This window comes from Misgurnus anguillicaudatus, chromosome 10 (genome assembly GCF_027580225.2).
Source record: "Misgurnus anguillicaudatus chromosome 10, ASM2758022v2, whole genome shotgun sequence".
In the NCBI taxonomy this organism is placed as follows: domain Eukaryota; kingdom Metazoa; phylum Chordata; class Actinopteri; order Cypriniformes; family Cobitidae; genus Misgurnus; species Misgurnus anguillicaudatus.
The window spans coordinates 40,621,231-40,642,197 of record NC_073346.2 but is presented as its reverse complement, the minus strand read 5'-3'; the positions used below and the strand labels follow the sequence as shown (position 1 = coordinate 40,642,197).

General features: G+C 35.4%; 2 protein-coding genes across 2 annotated transcripts; both read right to left on the bottom strand.

Annotated features, from left to right (window-relative positions):
* Nucleotides 1-10: 10 nt before the first annotated feature.
* On the bottom strand, nt 11-4,213 carry baalca (BAALC binder of MAP3K1 and KLF4 a). Its single transcript, XM_055211558.2, has 3 exons — nt 3,879-4,213; nt 562-683; nt 11-340 (listed from the first exon to the last, which is right to left on the bottom strand). The coding sequence occupies exons 1-3, from the start codon at nt 4,072-4,074 to the stop codon at nt 278-280; spliced, it is 381 nt and encodes a 126-aa protein (XP_055067533.1). The 5' UTR covers nt 4,075-4,213; the 3' UTR covers nt 11-277.
* Nucleotides 4,214-7,315: 3,102 nt separating this feature from the next.
* Nucleotides 7,316-16,237, bottom strand: atp6v1c1a (ATPase H+ transporting V1 subunit C1a). The gene is made up of 13 exons (XM_073872625.1): nt 16,063-16,237; nt 15,093-15,252; nt 13,151-13,218; nt 12,554-12,639; nt 12,377-12,469; nt 12,192-12,285; nt 12,008-12,106; nt 11,848-11,916; nt 10,185-10,277; nt 10,005-10,098; nt 9,828-9,923; nt 7,990-8,118; nt 7,316-7,906 (listed from the first exon to the last, which is right to left on the bottom strand). Exons 2-13 carry the CDS (start codon nt 15,222-15,224, stop codon nt 7,808-7,810), a joined length of 1,152 nt encoding a protein of 383 aa, XP_073728726.1. The 5' UTR covers nt 15,225-15,252; nt 16,063-16,237; the 3' UTR covers nt 7,316-7,807.
* Between the last annotated feature and the right edge of the window lie 4,730 nt (nt 16,238-20,967).

Sequence of the window (20,967 nt, the reverse complement as noted above, 5' to 3'; positions counted from 1 at the left end):
ATTACCAGTGAAACATATATAGATATATAACCAGTAAAAATACTAAATCATATTGGTAGCATTGTCAGGAGAAGCATACAGAATATTTCAGATAGATATAAAGGCATGAGCCTGTGTTGCAGCATCTCGTAGGGTCGATGTGTGTTTCTGTTATCTCATGCAGTGAGACGGTAATGAACGGCAGATAACCAAAACTCTTTCTTCACTTTCTCATCATGTTTGACAGAAAAGGTCTCTTGTCAACCGGCTGTACGTGTGTCAAAACATCATCATCTGCTCACAGTGGGACAGGACTCTTCGACACATCAGCGGGAGAGATTTTCTTTGATTTATTTTTAACCTGTAAGAACAAAATGACCAGACATAGAGATGTATTCATTACACCAGAAAAGAAAATTATCATAACTGATAATACAAACATAAAGTTGAAGGTCACAAAATATGTCTAGAACATCCAAATTCTCATTCAAATAATTGTAAATTGTAAAGTATATACCCCATGATAAGTCAATCTATATCAATAATTAATCATGTAAATACTCGATATTAAACACTCCTGACCTCATCTCTTTGTGCTGATCTCTGTTTACTGATGCTGGCGAGTGTTGAGGATCTACTGCATTGAGTCCCAGCATTCACCAGCTTCCTCTCCTTCACACAAGAGCCTTGATCTTCTCTTTTACCTAAACAATAACACACATTTCACAATGTCAAATAAATCTTTGGTGTCCCCAGAGTACATATGTGAAGTTTTAGCTCTAAATATCATATAGATCATTTATTATAGCATGTTAAAATTGACACTTTAAAGGTGTGAGCAAAAATGTGCTTTTTGGGTGTGTCCTTTAAAATGCAAATGAGCTGATCTCTGCATTAAATGGCAGTGCCGTGGTTGGATGGTGCAGATTAAGGGGCAGTATTATTATAATGTCAGTAAAGGCAAGCATTGCGTTTGCAGCGCAAAAGGTCATGGGTTTGAACACAAGGAACACAAGTACTGTTAATTTTGTAAGTCGCTTTGGTTAAAAAAGCATCTGCCAAATGCGTAAATAAATAAATATAATAAGATCCCTTTCTGACATCACAAGGGGAGCCAAGTTCCATTGAGTTAAGTTACTGGGTTGATCTTTTCACATGTCCTAGGTTGATAGAAGCACTGGGGACCCAATTATACCACTTAAACATGAAAAAAGTCTGATTTTCATGATATTTCCCCTTTAAAATGATTCTTCAAATATATATTTTTATGTTAATGTTTAAATTTGAAAGCTAAGCACTGCTGACTAGTTTGAAATATAGACTTTAAAATCCACACATTTCTCTTTTGACTAAGAACTAATGAGACATTCCTTGACCAACATAACTCAGATGATGTGATTGTGTCAGTAAATGTCAAACCTTTTGTTTCCGACAGGTGGCGCATCATCATCAATTTCAGAGCTTTGAGACACGAGCACCTGCATTCAATAATTTAATCCTTAGGAATACTAAATGTGTTTAGCTTTGTTGCTGTACACTTTATATAATAATATATGACATAAAACAAATCGCTGGTTTTATTCACTACACGTTTTCTATAGTTGAGAATTTCCAGTTGCAATCTCCTGGACTTTTCCTACCTCATGCATGATCCTGTTGGTGAGTTCATATGCATTCATATCATTATAAGCTCTCACATGACGTCACACTTATAAAGACTGAATGCTTCTGTGTGACTGATGTGAATGAAATACATGTGAAAGAAACATCAGAAGAGCTCACCCTGCTGAAAAAAACAGCATGGGAATTATGCTGGTCTATGCTGGTTTAGCTGGTGGTCACCAGCATACCAGCACCAAAACACAACATATGCTGGTATGACCAGCATGGTACGCTGGTGCTAATGCTGGTTTAGCTGGTGCTAATGCTGGTTTGGTGCTGGTTTAGCTGGTGTTCACTAGCCAACCAGCACCAAAACACAACATATGCTGGTCTTGCTGGTATGCTGTTTTTTCAGCAGGGCACACCCATCTACAACCTTATTATGATTATAGGCAAAGAAATCGGGGCTAGTTGTCACATTTTAATCCAGTGAATATTTCTCAAATAGTTTTACTTAGTAATGGCCACAAAATAAGTTACTGAACCTCCGCCTGACAAAAAAGCAGATAACTTTCACTGAACAGTGCAACATGACCCAACATCACATCATGACATCATATCACTGTATGGTGGTTACTCATACAGACAGTCACAGTTAGTTAGTTAGTTAGTTAGTTAGTTTTTGGAACCAAATAATCTAGGTTGGATCTTTTTAAGTTTTGTTTTCTTGTAAACATTAATAATGTTCTGCAAGGAATGTTGCATGGATGTTACACTGTTAAACATTTCTGTAAAATTACAGCTTTTTGCCAGTAACTTACTGTAGATTTAAATGTATATGATTTACTGGCAACAGTTTGTTCAAAGTTAGATGAACATTAAACATTAACACATCTTTATCTTTACAGAATAAAACTATAAAATAACAGCCTCATGCAAAGCATTCTGGGAAACAAAATCTACAGGGAAAAAAACAGAAAAAGGTTGAAGAGGATTTTGGTCTCCAGAATGTTTTGCAAGAATCTCTTATTTTTTTATTATGATAAAGACTAAAGATAAAGACTTGTTAATGTTGCCAGTAAATAACATAAATCTATATCTACAGTATAAATCTACAATCTAAGTTAATGGCAAACAGATGTTTTACAGTGTACACCCAAAATAACTTGTACTGCCAAATGTAATTTTGAGTTAATTGTTTTATTAAGTGGCGAAGAACCCTATTAAAACGGTTCGTTTTCTTCTTCTTCCGCCATTGCGTCTATGGCAGCCCAAGAAGAAGTTATGAAATTTGGGTCACTCAGTCCAAGTCACCATAGCAAATTTGGAGTCTCAAACCCCGCTAACACCAACAGTTCAAATTTTCACTTAGGTTTTTGCTTATAACTTCTGATGCGTAAGTCGTAGAAACTACATTTTTCCTTTGAATCTTTGACTCAGGATGATTGCACCATATGAGATCAATTTGATTTTTTCACCAGATTTGATGCGCTGATGTATGAGCAGAGTCTGAGGCCACACACAAAAGATGGTATGCCTGCACCAGTAGTTGGCCCGATAATTGAACAAAACCTTCCTTTTTTATGGATTGGAGTATAATCATTGGTGAATGCCAATTCACTCCCTAGCAACCAATAAGAACACCATAGCAACCATTTTGCAAGAGCTATATCTCTGCATCAGAACATCATAAACATTTTGTGAAGGAAGGGAGAGATTTTAGTGAACTAGAACACAGCTATTTTGCTGGTAACTTTTGTATTCTTACGTTTGAAATCAGATTTTCCTACGTTCTATAAACTTCTCTTCCAAACTCAACTTTATTTCTTTTTGTGCCCTTGTTTGGCTTGATCCCGGTATTGCTGCTTGCAGCTGTATTTTTATATTATTTTGAAACCAAAAACTATTCGAAACATTCTAGGAACAAAAAAAATTGTGAAAAAGCACCTATTTAGTCAAATCATATAACAATTACCCGTTGCCATATCTGATCTGGAATAATATTTGTATTTTTTTTATTTTGCAGTAAATATCATATGGTAACTGTATTATAGTGATGTACTGTCTTTATGGAGAAGATACTTTGATAGTGATGATTTCAGATGGTTTGACTATCATAATTACATACAATGTTTAAAAAAAAATCAGCTTCAAATACCCTGATACTACCATGTCAATGAAATGGTACAAACAAGCAGGTACAATGAGATCTTGTAAATGGTGTTTTTGTAAGGGAATTCCGCTCATATATTTATCAGCATGCGCAGGGTTTTATGTCAGATGATGGTGATTCTGACCTGAACCGGTGGGCGCTGTGTTTTCGTTGTCGCCGGTTCCGTTCGGATTGTGAGCGCCGGTACCGGTGGCCAGCTGCGTGACCTCCGTGTCCGTGTTCGTGAGCCACGTCGACTCGGTGTCTCTGCTCTCGAGATATCGGGGCTCGATCATAGCAGATCTACTTCCACCGCAACCCATCGAGACCAGCGTCAGCATCACGAGCTCTTTACACGCGTGGATCAGATCTGGAGAGCAGCATCAGCATCACGAGCTCTTTACACGCGTGAATCGGATCCGTAGAGCAGCATCAGCATCCTCAGTAGCCTACAAGAGTTTCACATCATCATCAGATCCAGATGCTCACAGACAGTGGCGGTGGGCGTCGTCGTGGACGCAGGTTTCCATACGCCAAAAAAAAAAAATATATATATATATTTTAAATATATTTTAAACGATGGCCAAAAATATATTTACTAAAATATATTTTAAAATATGTTTAAAAATTTATTTTTTACGAATTTTTTTGGCCATTTGAAATATATTTTAAAGCATTTATAGTCACGTCCTATTGGAAAAAAACGTATGTTACAAACCTGTAAACATAACAGGTTTGAAAACATTACAATTATTTGTCCCTAAAGCCAAAAAATTACCAAAAACTGCTCTAGAAGTATTATACAGGTGCTGGTAATATAATTATCAAAAAGTTGATTTATTTCACTAATTCCAATTAAAAAAGTGAAACTTGTATATTCTATTCATTCATTACACTGCAAAAATGATTTTCAAGAAAAAAAGTCTTAGTATTTTTGTCTTGTATTCATTAAAAATATCAAAAAATTCTTAAATTAAGATGTTTTTTCTTGATGAGCAAAACGACCCAAGAAAATAAGTCTAGTTTTTACACAAAAAATAGCAAATTTAAGTGATTTTGTGCGTAAAACAAGCAAAAAAAAAATCTGCCAATGATTTTTTTCTTGAATTTAGTGTTTAAGAAAAATGTTCAAGTTTTTTTTGCTTACCCCATTGGCAGTTTTTTTGCTTGTTTTATGCACAAAATCATTGTTTTATCAAATTTGATATTTTTGGTCTAAAAACTAGACTTATTTTCTTAAGGTTGTTTTGCTCATCAAAAAAGAGCATCTTAATTTAAGAATTTTTTTATTTTTTTACTGAAAACAAGACAAAAATACTAAGAATTTTTTTCTTGAAAATAATTTTTTGCAGTGTACACACAGATTGATATATTTCAAATGTTTATTTCTTTTACTTTTGATGAATATAACTGAGAACTAAGGAAAATCCCAAATCTGTATCTCAGAAAATTTAAATATTCCTTAACACCAATACAAAGAAAGGATTTTTAGAAATCTTGGCCAACAAAAAGTATGAGCATGTACAGCACTCAATACTTAGTTGGGGCTCCTTTTGCCTGAACTGGTAGCTTTGGCACTGTGTGCTGCTGCCAGTCCTGTTGGAAAATGAAATCTGCATCTCCATTTAGTTGGTCTGCAGCAGGAAGCATGAAGTGCTCTAAAACACATTGGACCAACACCAGCAGAAGACATGGCACCACAAACCATCACTGACTGGACCTCAGGCAACGTGGATTGTGTGCCTCTCCTCTCTTCCTCCAGACTCTAGGACCCTGATTTCCAAAGCAAATGCAAAATTTACTTTCATCAGAGAACATAACTTTGGACCACTCAGCAGCAGTCCAGTCCTTTTTCCCTTTAGCCCAGGCGAGTTCGGACGCCGTCTGGTGTTCAAGAGTGGCTTGTGCGACAGCTGAAACCCAGGTCTTGCATATGTCTGTGTGTAGTGGTTCTTGAAGCACTGATTCCAGCTGCAGTCCATTCTTTCTGAATCTCCCCCACTTTTTTGAATGGGTTTTGTAAGGCAATCCTCTCCAGGGTGCGATTTTCCCTATTGCTTGTACACTTTTTGCTACCACATCTTTTCCTTCCCTTCGCCTCTCTATTAATGTGCTTGAACACAGAGCTCTGTGAACAGCCAGCCTCTTTTGCGATGACCTTTTGTGTCTTGCCCTCCTTGTGCAAGATGTCAAAGGTCGTCTTTTGGACAACTGTCTAGTTAGCAGTCTTCCCCATGATTGTGTAGCCTACAGAACTAGACTTGAGAGATCATTTAAAGGCCTTTGCAAGTGTTTTGAGTTAATTAACTCATTACAGTGTGGCACCAGGTCTCTTCAAAATTGAACCTTTTCACAACATTCTATTTTTCTGAGATACTAGATTTGGGATTTTCCTTAGTTGTCAGTTATAATCATCAAAATGAAAAGAAATAAACATTTGAAATATATCAGTCTGTGTGTAATGAATGAATGTAATATAAAAGTTTCACTTTTGGAATGGAATTAGTGAAATAAATCAACTTTTTGATGATTTTCTAGTTATATGACCAGCACGTGTATATCAATATTGTACAAGGAATTGTTTATTATTTATATACACATGCCTTGAAAATAAACGTCTTTTTGATGTGAGAAGAGTGAGGTCTGTAAAAGGGGGATTCAAACCATTGACAATGCGTCCAAAGCCTGTTATACGTGCCATACGTGCTACTGCGATTACGTTTAAAAATATTTTTTTATTAAAGGCTTGCTCACACCAATGTACGACAATGGTTTATAATGGTAACTATTATTCACACTAATCTAATGAACAATAACTAATCATCTATTTTAATCTGTAGTTATCATCATTTGTGTGAACGGCTAAATGTGCATTTATGTATGATATTTCCATATTGAATTGTGATGCACCCATTTAATCAGCCTGATCTCACAGAAATTCAAATGTATTTTCGTAAGAATTAGTGAATCTTACAAAAATGTATGATTATTAGAAGGAAAAAACAATAAAACCCTTCCCCTAACCGTAACGTCAAAAATGCGAAAGCATCGTACACTGCAAAAAATGATTTTCAAGAAAAAAAAATTCTTAGTATTTTTGTCTTGTTTTCAGTAAAAATATCTAAAAATTCTTATGTAAAGATGCTTTTTCTTGATGAGCAAAACGAACAAAGAAAACATGTCTAGTTTTTAGACCAAAATTTTGGTTTTGTGCATAAAACAAGCAAAAAAATCTGGCAGATTTTTTTTGCTTGTTTTATGCACAAAATCACTTAAATTTGATCTTTTTGGTCTAAAACCTAGACTTATTTTCTTGGCGTGTTTTGCTCATCAAGAAAAAGCATCTTCATTTAAGAATTTTTACTGAAAACAAGACAAAAATACTAAAACGTTTTTTTCTTGAAAATAATTTTTTTGCAGTGTACAAAAACATACAAATGTGGTCGTACCAATTGCCCTAAAATAGGCTACGTACAAATTGCCATGAGATTATTTCATGGTTAAACCAACTCAAAGTTATTTTACTGTTCGTTTCCTACAATGTAAACTTATATTTGCTCACAGAGACAAAAGACAAAGATGTGTTCTTATATTAATTTTATATTTTGGTTTCATGACAATAATTCTGCACATATAGCTCTTTTAACACCAAATGTACATAACATCATATTTATTGTATTGCGTCTTTGTAACACTTTTTCCTTTCGCTTTGTATGTTTAAATGGACCACTGGTGCATTTGAAAGAATAAAGGGTTAAAAACACAGTTGTCCACACACAATAATATTTATCGCTAACGTCGCTACTTCACAATACATGGGTGGAATGATTTAAAAACACAGAATTTCATTCACTTACACATGATAAACACAATGACATTCTTAAAACAAATAAATGTAAACAAAGTACCGGGGGGTGTCAGATATTCCCATTGATTAAACAGTAAGAGAGAAATATCAGTGAACATGCACGACTAAAACCAGAGAAAGAGTTCAGCAATATACAGTTCAATTTAACTTAAATTTATTCACAAAGACGAAACAAAAAGAGGGCCGAGCGACTGACAACGGTTCTTCTATTTGAAGTCCAGCAGATTGCAGTCGATTTTGTAGTACACGTAAGGATAATACTCCTGCTGACTCAGGTTCAAACCAGGAATGTCCATGGCCGATTGCTGCAAAAGGGAAAATAATGATTCAGACGTGCAACAGATCCAGAATATTTCAGATTCAGCACAAATATCAAAAAGAGTCTCACGTCGATGATGGCCGCCGCGCTGCTGTCCAGATGTTTATAAAGATCATACAGAACCTCCCTCAGTTTCTTCATGTTCTTCTTGTTAGGCTGTAGCAACATCGCTTGGAAGTTCACAGGCAATCCATATCTGTTGCAGAATCATTTACATTTTCATCACAAATACTATCTGAAGCACCACTGATCATAATGGGCCGGTTTCCCGGACAGGCCTTATCCTAGTCCCAGACTAAAATGCATGTCTGAACTGCTTAAATTTAAAAACACCTTTTCCTCACTAATTTGAACATATATCTGTGACATTGTTTTGTCTCAAGATGCACATCTGTAGTGTTTTTTTGTAGGGTATGTTTATAAAAACCTCTTAAATGACCTAATATAAATAAGACCTAGTCCTGGATTAGTCTAAACCCTGTCCGGGAAACCGCCCCAAAGTGTTTTAATATTTGAAGAGTTCAGGTGCAAAAAAAAACTTTTAATGGGGTTTGCAATGGAAATTCAATGATTTGTGACATACCAAATCAATTTAAAGACACAAATAGACAAGAAGTTGCGCAGTGCAAATGATACGAATTGGGTGGCGCGATTGCTGCAGAAACGTGCTATTCGCCTCAAACGCAAGTTGAAAATATTCTCAACTCAAGTGAAAAAATTTGCATGACACCAAGTTCAATCCTGCGAGTAATCTAAAGCGAGGAATGCCATGCTTTGCGTTTCGTGGTATGCTTTGCGTTTCGTGTGTACGCAGCAGCATTGCGTCTGACATGTTTTGACTATAATGGCAATGAAAAGGTTATTAGTCAGTAATTAATCAAATAGCTTTATTTTTTACAAATGTCACTTTAGTCATTTCCTTGGGATTTAACAAATTTTACTCTTTCGTGCTGCATACGCACAGCTCACGTATGCATTGTGTGAAACCAGATTTTGCAGTTGTGGGTCTAAAACTGACGAATGTAGCATCTATTTTCATATGTATCCAGTGGCGTACGGTGACTTCTCTTCCGAGGAGTGCGAATTCAAAATATGTATTCGGCATGTCGTGTGTGTCAAAATATGTGTTCAGCCCGTCATGTAAACTTATGTGCATCATGCTTCTTGTCAAAATACGTGACTAGTTAACACTGATTACACATGAGATTAAGTGAGTATCTGGCAAATGCGAGCGTCTCTTTTATCATAAACCTTTTAAAGTGTCTGCAGTAGGCATGTATTTTGACATGACGCGAGATGCAGATAGGTTCACATGACCCACCAAACACATATTTTGACATGAAAAGGTACACATGACGGCCTAAACACATGTTGTGACGAGCTTTGCATCGTGCACCCTTGAAAAAGGGTCCAAGGTGTTGTGAAAGAGTTAGGCGGGGACTAATTTGCATATTCATATATATGATCCGAGCTATGCGATTGAGTGGAGGCTAATTTGCATATTCATATATCCGCTAATAATAAATAAGGCAAAGGTGTAGAGTTACAGTGGGGGAAATAAGTATTTGACATATCAGCATTTTTATCAGTATCAGTATGTGTCATTTCACTTTATTTATTATGACTCAACTTGTATACTTAAATGTTCTGATTTCTTTGTATGAATTTAATATTTAGCTTGATGCTACATCTGGTGGAAATTTTGTGTTAATAGCCCACTTAGAAATCCCCTTACTGATAAAAATACTGATGTGTCAAATACTTATTTTTCCCGCTGTACATTCAAGCGGTTTTATAGCATAAAGTAATTACTGTCACAGAAAAACGTTTACATTTGGTATTATGACGATGAGTTTTAAGTGATAAAATGATTGACTTTAAATGAGTGTATGTGTGTGTTGATATCTTAACACAGATTCCACAAAGACCCTCAGAGCTTTAATGTGGATCCAGGCGATAAATGCTTCACTGAAGTTCACTTTCAGCCATCGTACCAGAGGTCCCTACAGAGATCAGACACAAACATCAGACACACACACAAACACAAACACAGATGTAAAGTGCTCAGACAAGCAGATACATACAAACTGCTTCTTCTTGTCAGTAGAGAGTCTGGTCATTTCTTCTTTATCAGCCTTCATCTCCTCCTCGTTGTACTGAAAGTCTCTCACTACGAATCTGCGGAGGAGACGAGAGAAGATCTGAGCTACAGAAATCAAATAGTGCCGTAAGACATTACAGCAGTGTCAGGATTGGACATTTACTTGTTTTCTCTGGCCTTGTGTCGGAAGTCATCGATAGCTTTTCTGAAGAGCGTGACTGTGAACAGACCGCTGTCGTGATCCTCGAACAGCAGACTGATGAAAAAACACAACAGCAGAAAGATTCATCAACAGAAGCTCATCAGATGATAGGAGTCATTTATCAGCCAAGTTATTTTAAGTTATGCTGTATTTAATGAAAGCTTAAAGTTTGCATTGGATGACGCTGCAGACATAAATTGTGCACAACAACATCAGAGATGTGTTTTAAAAGTGCTGTAAGATAAATTAGACATAGCAGCAGGTCACGTGACATTGCGATATTTTGGTTTTCTGCAATTCTTGTTGCGATATAAGGGAATACTGATGATGATGTCACCAGATGACTTGAAAAGCTCGGTTTAAGGGGAAATAACTTCTGCCTTGCATTTCTTGTAAAATCTTGAGATGGTAACTTGAGGAAAATAGTTGCGTGATGGTATTACAAACCTCTTGTCAAGCTATCAGATTGTGTTATTAAAACCCTCTTTGAAACCGCACTCAAGAACCGTGACCATATTGTTACCAAAAAGTCTTTTGTGGGGTAGTAAACTTATTAGTAAAAAAACGTACCCTATTGGCAGATATTTTTGCTTGTGTTAAGCACAAATTTACTTAAATTTGATATTTTTGTCTAAATTTGCTTATCAAGAAAATGCATCTTTATTTAAGAATTTTTAGACATTTCTACTGAAAACAAGACAAAAACACTGAGTAAGAAAGTCATTTTTTCAAGTGCAGCCTTAATAATTTCTTTCTTTTCTTGTATAGTCTAACACTGGCAAAGGCATCCAAAATAGTTTCCCTTTCGAAGCAAAAAACTTTCAGCATGTTTTCCGATGTGAATATTGCACAAGGGCATGTCTACATCACCAATCCCAGAAAGTAAACTGTTGCCTACAATCCGTGTGTTTGTTGTAGTCTAAGAAAAGAGATTTATGTTGGAGACGATAACTTGCATCATCGTTTACTTTGGGGTTTATACATTTGCATATCGTTAACATGAACTAATACACACTTACACACCAAATAAAATGTAAAATCGTGAATCGGACCATATAGGGGCTCTTTAAGTGATATATGTTGGGTGATTGGTGCATCTTCTGTGTCTTTATAGTTTTCATGTTCACGCCAATAGTGCTAAAAGACAACATTTTTAATTCAAATGTATTTTTTCCTGTCTTGATTCTGGAGTGATATATGACCTGGAGATGTTTTTTGTGTCTTAGGATTTCACAATGTCCATTTGCGCTCTTTATTTTGATGGAAGATGTTATCCACACTTTACACTGTGGAATGGGAAAATGATGTCCATTTATTCTGCTGCATTAGTTAATTGGTTTCCTTAGCGACCAGCATGCTTCAAATTTACCAGGTTAAGTCCTTTACGTGCGCTCTTCAGGCACAAGCCAATCAGAGATCTCGATTTTCCTAGAATATCTGCTGTTTACAACAAACACTTTACAACCCTTTGCAAGTCCTGTTTCTGAAATATCACTTCATTTAGTGTGATCTCTGAGGTCACGGGCACCTTAATTTAACTATTAAAATTGATATTTCGTTATGTGTAACACATGTTCTGTTACGCATGCATCTTTCAAGTGAATACTGCATTTAAGTTTCTTACTTTGTGGATCGTGGCACAACCATTTCTGCAAGCGTCTCGTACGTGCGCTGCCAGTCGCCATAATTCACCCTGAGTTCAACACAAACAAATTTAACAAAACAGGCTTGTGTTATTCAAACAGACAACGTAAAAAAGAGAAATGCGAATATGTATCACTCACTTTGGTACCACTACCAGCATGGTAATGAGATACTCGGAGTCAAGAACAAAGTCATCTCTCTTGACAATATCAGCCAGACTTCTGGTCAGCAGACTTCCTCTGAAGAAACAATATTAGACAAGCGTTTACGATCGTGTGTGCCTTCGTGTGAAATGCAATAAAATAAAAATGTCCTGTTACTCACGCATTCTTCCTCTCCAGGTTCTGTAAGTTTCCCTTCAGATTGTTGTAAGCAGACGCCCGAGCTTTCAGGTCGTTGTCGATCTGTGATACTTGCTAGTAGAAAAAAATACATGCACTGTTATTTGGACTCAAAGGATCATTTTATTCTTTTATTTACACAGAAATCAATGCATGAGATGACTTGCTTTGATACAATTTCAGAAATGTTTTTCAAAGACTGTTTGATCGGATACTTGGCCATATCCCACTGAAATCTCGTGACGTAAGTGACCAGATCGACTAAACAAAAGAAAACGGCAGACGTTAACTAAAGAGAAAACCAAGAGTTTATTGACTCATCTCCAGACCTAAGAGTCTCCTGACCTCCATTAGCCAGCAGGTTCTCCTGGACTTTATCTCGACTGTCCTCCAGAACATCAGCCATGTACTGAGCCACTTTCTTCACCACACTGTGAAGAAGATCAGAAGACATCACATCATTCTGAAAACTCTCAGCTTATCCAGTAACATCAAACACGTCCAGGACTTGGGTTGGAGAAACCCAACGTTTTGAGGAATGCGTTTGACTTCGGTGCCTTTCAAGCAAACATACGTGTATAAATAGGATCTCGCGTCTACGGATGAGCCGTAAGTCTTGTGATGTGATTCAAATATGAGTGAGGATGTAGCGCGTCACCAAACTGCTAAGAACTACTTTTAGGTCTTTGTAACATCACATCTATATGAGACTCCTCAAAGTATGAATCATTACAAGAAGCAATAATAACTTTTTTATTACCATTTCATCATTTTACTTCATACAGTAAAGTGCTATTATTTAAAAAAACAAAAAAAGTGTATACAGAAGAATGTTACTGAGCCATATCAGAAGATCAGATTATCATTGACAACCATGCATAGCACTTTATCATCCAAACAGAAAAATATAGCCACCATGGCACGTCACATTTAGATTTTTACCTCTCCACAAAAGAGTCCAGTTTGGCCAGTTCATCAGACAGCCCAACTAACACATCCAACGTCCCGACCTGGGGTGTCAAGGAAAGAGAAACAGAGAGGCTTTGATCATCATCCTGTATGATAAAGCAATACAAACACAGCCAGACTCTGTTTGATCAGGAGCAGGGACATCACCGTCTCTGTTCCCATCCCATCAGGCAGAAAAACACTGGCATCATCCTGGACTAGACCACAAACTCAGCTAAAGCGGGATTAAATGGTCAGTTGCTGAATTAAACCATTAAACAGAACATGCATTTTAAATTTTTATTTGTTTGAATCCATTAGCATTCCTGAATTGTGTGATGGAGGTAAATAAACAGCGACTTTTGTTGCAGTTCAAGTTAAATCACTCCTCAACTTGGCCCATATTTGTTCTCACCATTGCAAGCGTAAATGCCTATGAAGAAATGCGACACCGATTTATTTTTACCTAACAGGAGGGGTTCTAGTGGACCAATCATAGCGCTTGCATTCCGCGTAGAATGGGCGTGTTGTTAAAATGTTGCATAAATATGCAACCTATGGCATAGAACCTATAAATTACACTTTATAACTAATTTGTTATGAATAATTTGATCTTTAGGTTTGTGTTAAAAAAAAAGAAAAATGAGATGAACTGCTTTGCAAGTTGCAACAGACGTATTTGATTCACAAAATTATCCACAAAGTATTTCGTAAATAAAACCTATTTTCTTTTCATTTCCAGCAACAACTATATATAACCTATACTGAGATTTATACAACGGTTATTTCCAGTCCTTGATTCCGATTGGTCAATAGCTGTGTTTTATTTATGATAAACCACAGCTTTGACCACTGCACACAATGATTGTGTGTATCACTGCACTAAACATTATATGTGAAACATCCTGTTACTGTTCACATTCGGTCAGGGACAATTTCTTTCCAGCAGAAGACGACTTTTTGTAATTTTTACCTCATAAAAGTTGCATCCATTGATACAGATTTTTTTGCTTTAATATTTGCATTGTGACAGTTTTATTAAAGCAACAAGATACTCAATTAGGGCTGTCTCAATGATTAAATAAAAAATAGTTTGACTTCATCACGATGATTTCAGATCACCGCAATGATTGCACATCTCTCTAAAAAACACAAGGGGGAGCTGCAGCGCCTGTATAAAAGAGACTGTTTCAGATGACGCTCCTTAACATTTTTGAAAGATATATTCATTTAATTAATATTTACTCCCAGGTAAACCTTGCAAAAGATTTAATTTAAATAATCACAACAATGTGTGAAAATTATTTCAAGAACAAACCAAAAAAATTATCAAAATTAAATGTCAAAGCAATAAATAGTCAATTAATCGTCAAAGTCCTAAAACAGCTTATTAGACAATTAGCCGTCAACCAAATGACATAATAGTGACAGCCCTATACTCGATAAGTTACGACAGTAGGGGTTGAACTGACTTATTCAACGATACCGCACAGTCTCTCATACCTTAGTGCTTACAAATACTACTGCAGTAGGGCTGTATAATGATTAATCGCAACTAATCGTTTGCAGAATAAGTTTTTGTTTACATCATATATGTGTGTGTACTGTTATAATATATAAGTCACACACATGCATGCATGCATACGTTTAAGAAATATTTGTATTTACATTTTTATATTTATATATATATATATATAATTTATATTTTATATAATCATGAAATCTTAAAATTATACATTCATCTCTATGCATTTATTTTTACATAATGATTATACACAGTACACACATATATGATGTAAACAAAAACTTTTATTCTGCAAACGATTAGTTTTGATTAATCATGATATCAAATGTTGGTCACCCCGATGAGAATGAAGAATTTTATACAAAAGTGTAATAAGTAATGATGTTCAGTCTGTTAGAAAAGAAACATCACCTTGAGATCAGGAATGTTGAATTTGTTGTTGGTGGAAAGGTTATTGGTTCGAGTCGTAGCCGTCATCATTTTGTCCCATGTTTGCTGGCATGTTTTCTCTCCAGGCGCAGAAATTAACCAGAACTCCGTCATGACTGCCGATGAGCAGAAAAATCAACGTCTAAAGACAGAAAGAGATTCACGGGCAGTTAAATCTTGCATTGGCTTATTTGTAGTTCTTCTTTTCTAAATAAGGCTGATTAACAACAATGATTTTTGAAGTGTTTTAGAGCAGAACAGTATAATAAATACAAATGTCATGAAAATCCCAATTCTGAAACTTCCCTGATGTTTCCAGATTTTCCATGACCAGAAAATACTGCCAGCCCCCACTTCCACTTCCTCTTTTTCATTCAACTAACATCTTGATTTTAAATCAAAGATTGTATTGTAAAATGCTATTGACAAATGTATTTAGTGTCAAAACACTGCACGTGTGTATATGCATTAGATGATGGGAAGCTAAAATCCTAAATATTTCATAATTGTGGCCATTTCCTCAAAATGAATGACACTTGACAGTCACGAGTTAAAAGCAGAGGCCCCTCAGTCCGACCTTGCGTCTGATCTGATCAATACTCTTCCATATCATCAATAATCTGCTGTATTATATCTATATAAAATGTCTAACCATACAACATCATCATCATAACTAAACACACATCATCATCATCACCACCACAGACTGTCAACCGATCATAGCACAAACACTCACATTATAACACACAAGACTTGAATAACACAATCACATCAACACCGTTACACATTTAAGATGTTTAAGATCTAATAACAATCTGAAAATAGATATATATGATCTATCAGATGAATAATATTAGACAGCGCGAGGATCTTAATCCACAGTAGCAAGCACAGCTAAAGGTTACAGCACGATCACGGATATTAAAGTTGATATTTTTCAATCACATCTTACCTGCTTTCAATGTGAACGCGATGACAAGATGATTATTTGTCAATTTTAGATAAATAATTTGTAAAAGATTGGTCTTATGATTTGATAATCATAATGTCACTACAGTGTGTCTAAACACTCACGGTCAGCTGATCAGAAGCGGAGATCTGCGCATGCGTGTTCGTCACAACAGCGACACACGCAGGCGCAGAGGTCTTACTGCAGGCAAAACAGCGGATGCTTGAAAGGGAATTTGGAGAATCACATATCAAACTGTCACATATTGACAAACTATGGCTGGATATTTATGACTGGCTTCACCAGAAAATGCCTCATCTTCAAAGTTTTATCTTACAGGACATTATATATGGACAATAAAACTGATGAGTACTTGGTGGCTAATAATATGCTCATGCAGGTAAAATTTTACATACACAAATCAAAATATATGAACCTTCATACCTACATTTCAGGATTTTCTTTCTTTACGTAAGCAAAACAACAATGCAACTATAATTTTCTCCATATTTAAAGAATATGACCTAGATCAAAGATGTATCCAGATTTTTTGCTGGTTTTTTGTATGCGCCTGTTCCACAATGTAATGTAAAAGTGTTTTGTATTTTGAACTTTGGTGCCTTGTTGTTTGTACATGTAAATTTTGTTGAAACTATAAAATAATATTAAATCTCAACATGTCACATTATAACATTGCGATATTAAAGCACTGAGGAAAAACACAGGTTGCACATGATTTAATTAAGCTTTCTTATAATGAAATAAAAAAAACTATGGAATTCAGTTATGGACACCGGTTCAACATGATTGAAAGTTTTCTTAAAATTAAAATACGATTAATTAATGTTAATTTCATTTTAAGAAAACTTAATTCATGTGCAACCAGTGTTCACAAGTTATTTTCCAGTGTTTTAGGACAACAAGCTAAATTTTATTCTGAATTACTGTCAGATAATTTAGTTTACATTTCATTCATTTGACATAGACAATCCAAACAATAGTGTCAAAGCAAGCTTGTCACTAAAGTGCTGCATAAAAAGATTATAGCAAATGCTAATATTCGACTCATGTCCCTGGTTGGGCTTTAGACACAATACAATTTACATACTTAACTATTTCAATTTAAAACGATTCGAGAAAACAGAGTGCTGTTCAGTTCAGTATGTAATAATCAGTTTTAAGAATAAAAAAATGCACACAACAGCACCCTTTGAAAATCATGAAAGCTGACTGTTACTTTAATTCATCATACAACGCGACACACCTTTATGGTTCAATGGCGTGTAAAGCTGACTGGCCTCTGGAGGTTAAAAGCAGGAATGCCCAGTCAGCAGGCCCAACCAGGGAGGCACAGCTTTCTAATTTTGGATAGGTGTCCCTCTTCCTGGCAGCGGGTGTCCCCCACCCTGAGTTCGAGGAAAAGTCCACAAAGCCATATGTTTATGGAGTTCAGTGGGTCTGGGGTGCATTGTTTGGGATACAATGCCTGGACTGGCTGGAGCCAATTTCCTAGATCAAACACACCGGGGCGGACTGCCCGCTGGCTGGCCTACGTCTAGACCGATAGAGACATGTGTGGGCATGCGTTCCCTAATCACTGGAACACTCTCGCCTGCACGACTGGGAATAAGAAACATACTTGTTTAGTCTCTAGGGATGTCCAGCCCCGAGTCCAGGGTTCCAATTTGTCTCTAGCTTTTTGTTAAAGCACTTGAATCTATTTCCTTCGTTTCTTATAAAACATCAATAAATCTAAATAAATACACCAGTTGTTGAGGAACAGGGGATAGCAAAGATGCTCAAAACATGTACCGCATTAAGAAAATAATTATAAGCCACAAACCACATGAGCTGTTGTTTTCTGTCAGGATAAATGTGAAAGATTATTGGAATTTTAGGGTCAAGGAAACGAGTGACATCATTTGGGTGGAGAGATGTGAAGTGACAGATAGTCATGAAAAACAAAAGATAAGCTCTATTGTTTTTGTTGTAGACTGGCTGTCTGTCTTTTTTTACCATCGTGCCAATTTTCAGGCATTAAAATTGTTTAAACATAGCAGAAATGTAGCAAAGCAATTTTCATGTATTGATCCTCTTTAAAGGCACTCTACATTAGTTGGACAAACTAGAATCATGCTAATGCTGAATAAACACTGAATTATTGCTTCCTAATTCTGTCTATAACATCCATAGGGTCAACTAAGGAATTACAAAATTCACTACTTGAATGAAGTTGTTTTGTGTCAGTTTGTTTCAGAAGTCAAATTACACAAATGCTTGTTAGTTTTCTAGTTTCAAATTGTTTGAATTGTTACTCCTTTACTTCTCGTTATAACTCACTTAATTTACTCCTCTGCAGACCTTACATGCAATGTCATTGAGTTATTAAGGACATATAAATATATTGGTATTATTGTTGATGACAAAACAAGTTTTGTTTTTCATTAAATGTGAGCAAATAAAATAGTTTCTGCTATACTTTCTTGCCTGTGTTTGTTGTAATGTATCAGTTTGTTTTATCTTCTCTTCTTTTTTCTCTGGATGCTGTTTATCATGGTGCATGCTGTAAGCCATTAACTCATCATTGCACTTAATATAATAGTATGATATTGTTGATTGGCCTTCTTCATCCATATGCATTTGTAATTAATAATTTATAAATCTGTTTTAGGGTTGTTACCTTTATACCTTAGTTGTTTAACCCAATGAAAACATGTTGGGCAATATAGATCTCCTGACTTTCTATTTGCCATTTTCCAGAACCACTCTGCGAAAAAAGGCTTGGAACTGGAACTTTCTTCAGTCAAGACTGAAAAATTTGGTATCGTTGGATCATTTTACATGAATGATTCAGGAGCTGGGAGATGATGTGTAAGTGTTTTTAAGTGCCTTTGGTGTGGTGAAACTGTTGTTTTGTCCATTTGTGTGAAACTCTTTGTTCTGCTGCTTATCTAAACTTCTGTAAAAGAGATTTTTAATCTCAGTGAGGTCTTCCTGGTTAAATAAAATTAAGATCATTTTATGAGTTATATCAATCTGTTGGCTACACATTTTTCAAATGCATAATGTAAATTTCTGACAACTAACCCCTCCCTATGATGCAGTACTGTTGACACTTGCAGTTCATGTCATTCCTTTATAAAAAAAATACATTTTGATTTTAAAATCAGATAATTGAATTGGCCTTTGTTTACTTTTATAGGAGTTCACATTCTTCACTGGATTTAAAGCCCAGCAGAATTCTAGTGAGCTGTTTATACCAACAACAATAGTTATCAAACACAGCACTTATGCCATAGATGTTAGATTAGATGGCAAACGTTCATGTAGAGTCTACAGGGAGCAGGCACAAAACTCGGAACCTCTTTTGTGTGCTCCACAACAGAAATGTTCACTGACAAGTGTAGTAGTGCAAGCAACACTGACGTGATTAAACAAACACAGCTATTGTGAAGCTCTACTGGCACATCTGATATTCTGAGGAAACTATTTTTGGTAAAGTGAAAAACAAAAACTTCAAGAATTTTGTTCCTCATGTTTATATAAGACATACTCAAACTGGTGTCTGTTATAAAATTATTTCATTTTAATATTTTACTTCCCTACATTGAAAAAACAATAAGTAGAATTTACTTTTTATTTTGCAAGATTTTGCACAAATATTTTTGATGTAAATTTCACACATATTGAAATTGAGTTAATCTACTTAACTTTGCTGTTAAAAATATGTGATATTTACTTATAATAGTACTTTTTAAGGCTTTTTAATGGAATCTTCCTGATTTAATCATGTAAAATTTCCTTTTTTCTTTACATATTTATTATTATATACCACAAGAAGAGATTGTCTCAGTACACTTGTTACTCGTTTAGTGATTTTCATCATGATTTTCATTGTGTCACCTACAGTCTAAACACAAGCACCATTCTTCTGAACAATGGTTACTACAAAACTCAAAGAAGAAAGTGAAATTCTTCTATATCTCAAAGATAAATGAACATTAAAGAGGACATATCATGAAAATCTGACTTTGCATGTTTAAGTGCTATAATTGGATCCCCAGTGCTTCTATCAACCTAGAAAATGTGAAAAAGATCAACCCAGTAACTTAGTTTTAGTAAACCATTCTCTAGCATGTGAAAAAAATAGCTAATTGAAATTTGTCTCCCCTTGTGATGTCAGACGGGGATCTTAATACCGCCCCTAGTCTGCCCAATCCAATGAGCACTGCACAATTGAGTTTAAATTTCAGCACAATTGACAGCACAATTGAGTTTAAATTTCAACAAACCAACATTATGGTGATCAGTGATCAAAGTCGCATTTTTAACATGTTATAATAAATTATCTGGTATTGAGTTAGACCTTCACATCTGGGGACACCAACAATTTATTTGACATCTTAAAGAAAATCTTGGTAACTGTCTCATTTAAACACTAACAAGTCTTTCTTTTTAGTTAAAAACACGTAAAATAAGATTTCATTTTAAATTTTACTTTCCAAATGCAGTCCCATGCAAAGTATGCTGGGAACTAGTCCACTGCGTAGCTATGTCTATAGCAAAATCATTCATGAATGTTGAACAAAACATTGTTCCTTCTTACAAATTTAGGTGGATAATACATGATAAAATTAAGTTGAATGTACTCAATAATGTGTTCATTTAGAATTACTCAAATTACTCACATTTGCATGTTATTTTTTACTCAAATTTTGTTAAAAAAACAAGATTTTTTATAAATACAGTTAACTCATTTTATTTCGGCACATGATCATTTTTTACAGTGAGGGATTTATTTGCTGGTTTGGTTTATGTAAAAATTGCACTTATTATCAATGTACTTTTCATCAGTGAGTCATAAGGTTTATCATTTACTATATAGAGACTCTGATTCAACATCAGGAC

Coding starts and splice junctions, on each gene's coding strand:
- atp6v1c1a (XM_073872625.1), bottom strand. CDS start 15,224: ATGACGGAGTTCTGGTTAATTTCTGCGCCTGGAGAGAAAACATGCCAG. Junction 8,119..9,827: donor TCTTTGTGGAATCTGTGTTA/AGATATCAACAC, acceptor TGATTCTGCAAC/AGATATGGATTGCCTGTGAA. Junction 7,907..7,989: donor GCGCGGCGGCCATCATCGAC/GTGAGACTCTTT, acceptor TCCCTTTTGCAG/CAATCGGCCATGGACATTCC.
- baalca (XM_055211558.2), bottom strand. CDS start 4,074: ATGCTGACGCTGGTCTCGATGGGTTGCGGTGGAAGTAGATCTGCTATG. Junction 684..3,878: donor CACAGCGCCCACCGGTTCAG/GTCAGAATCACC, acceptor GTTATTGTTTAG/GTAAAAGAGAAGATCAAGGC. Junction 341..561: donor GATCAGCACAAAGAGATGAG/GTCAGGAGTGTT, acceptor TTGTTCTTACAG/GTTAAAAATAAATCAAAGAA.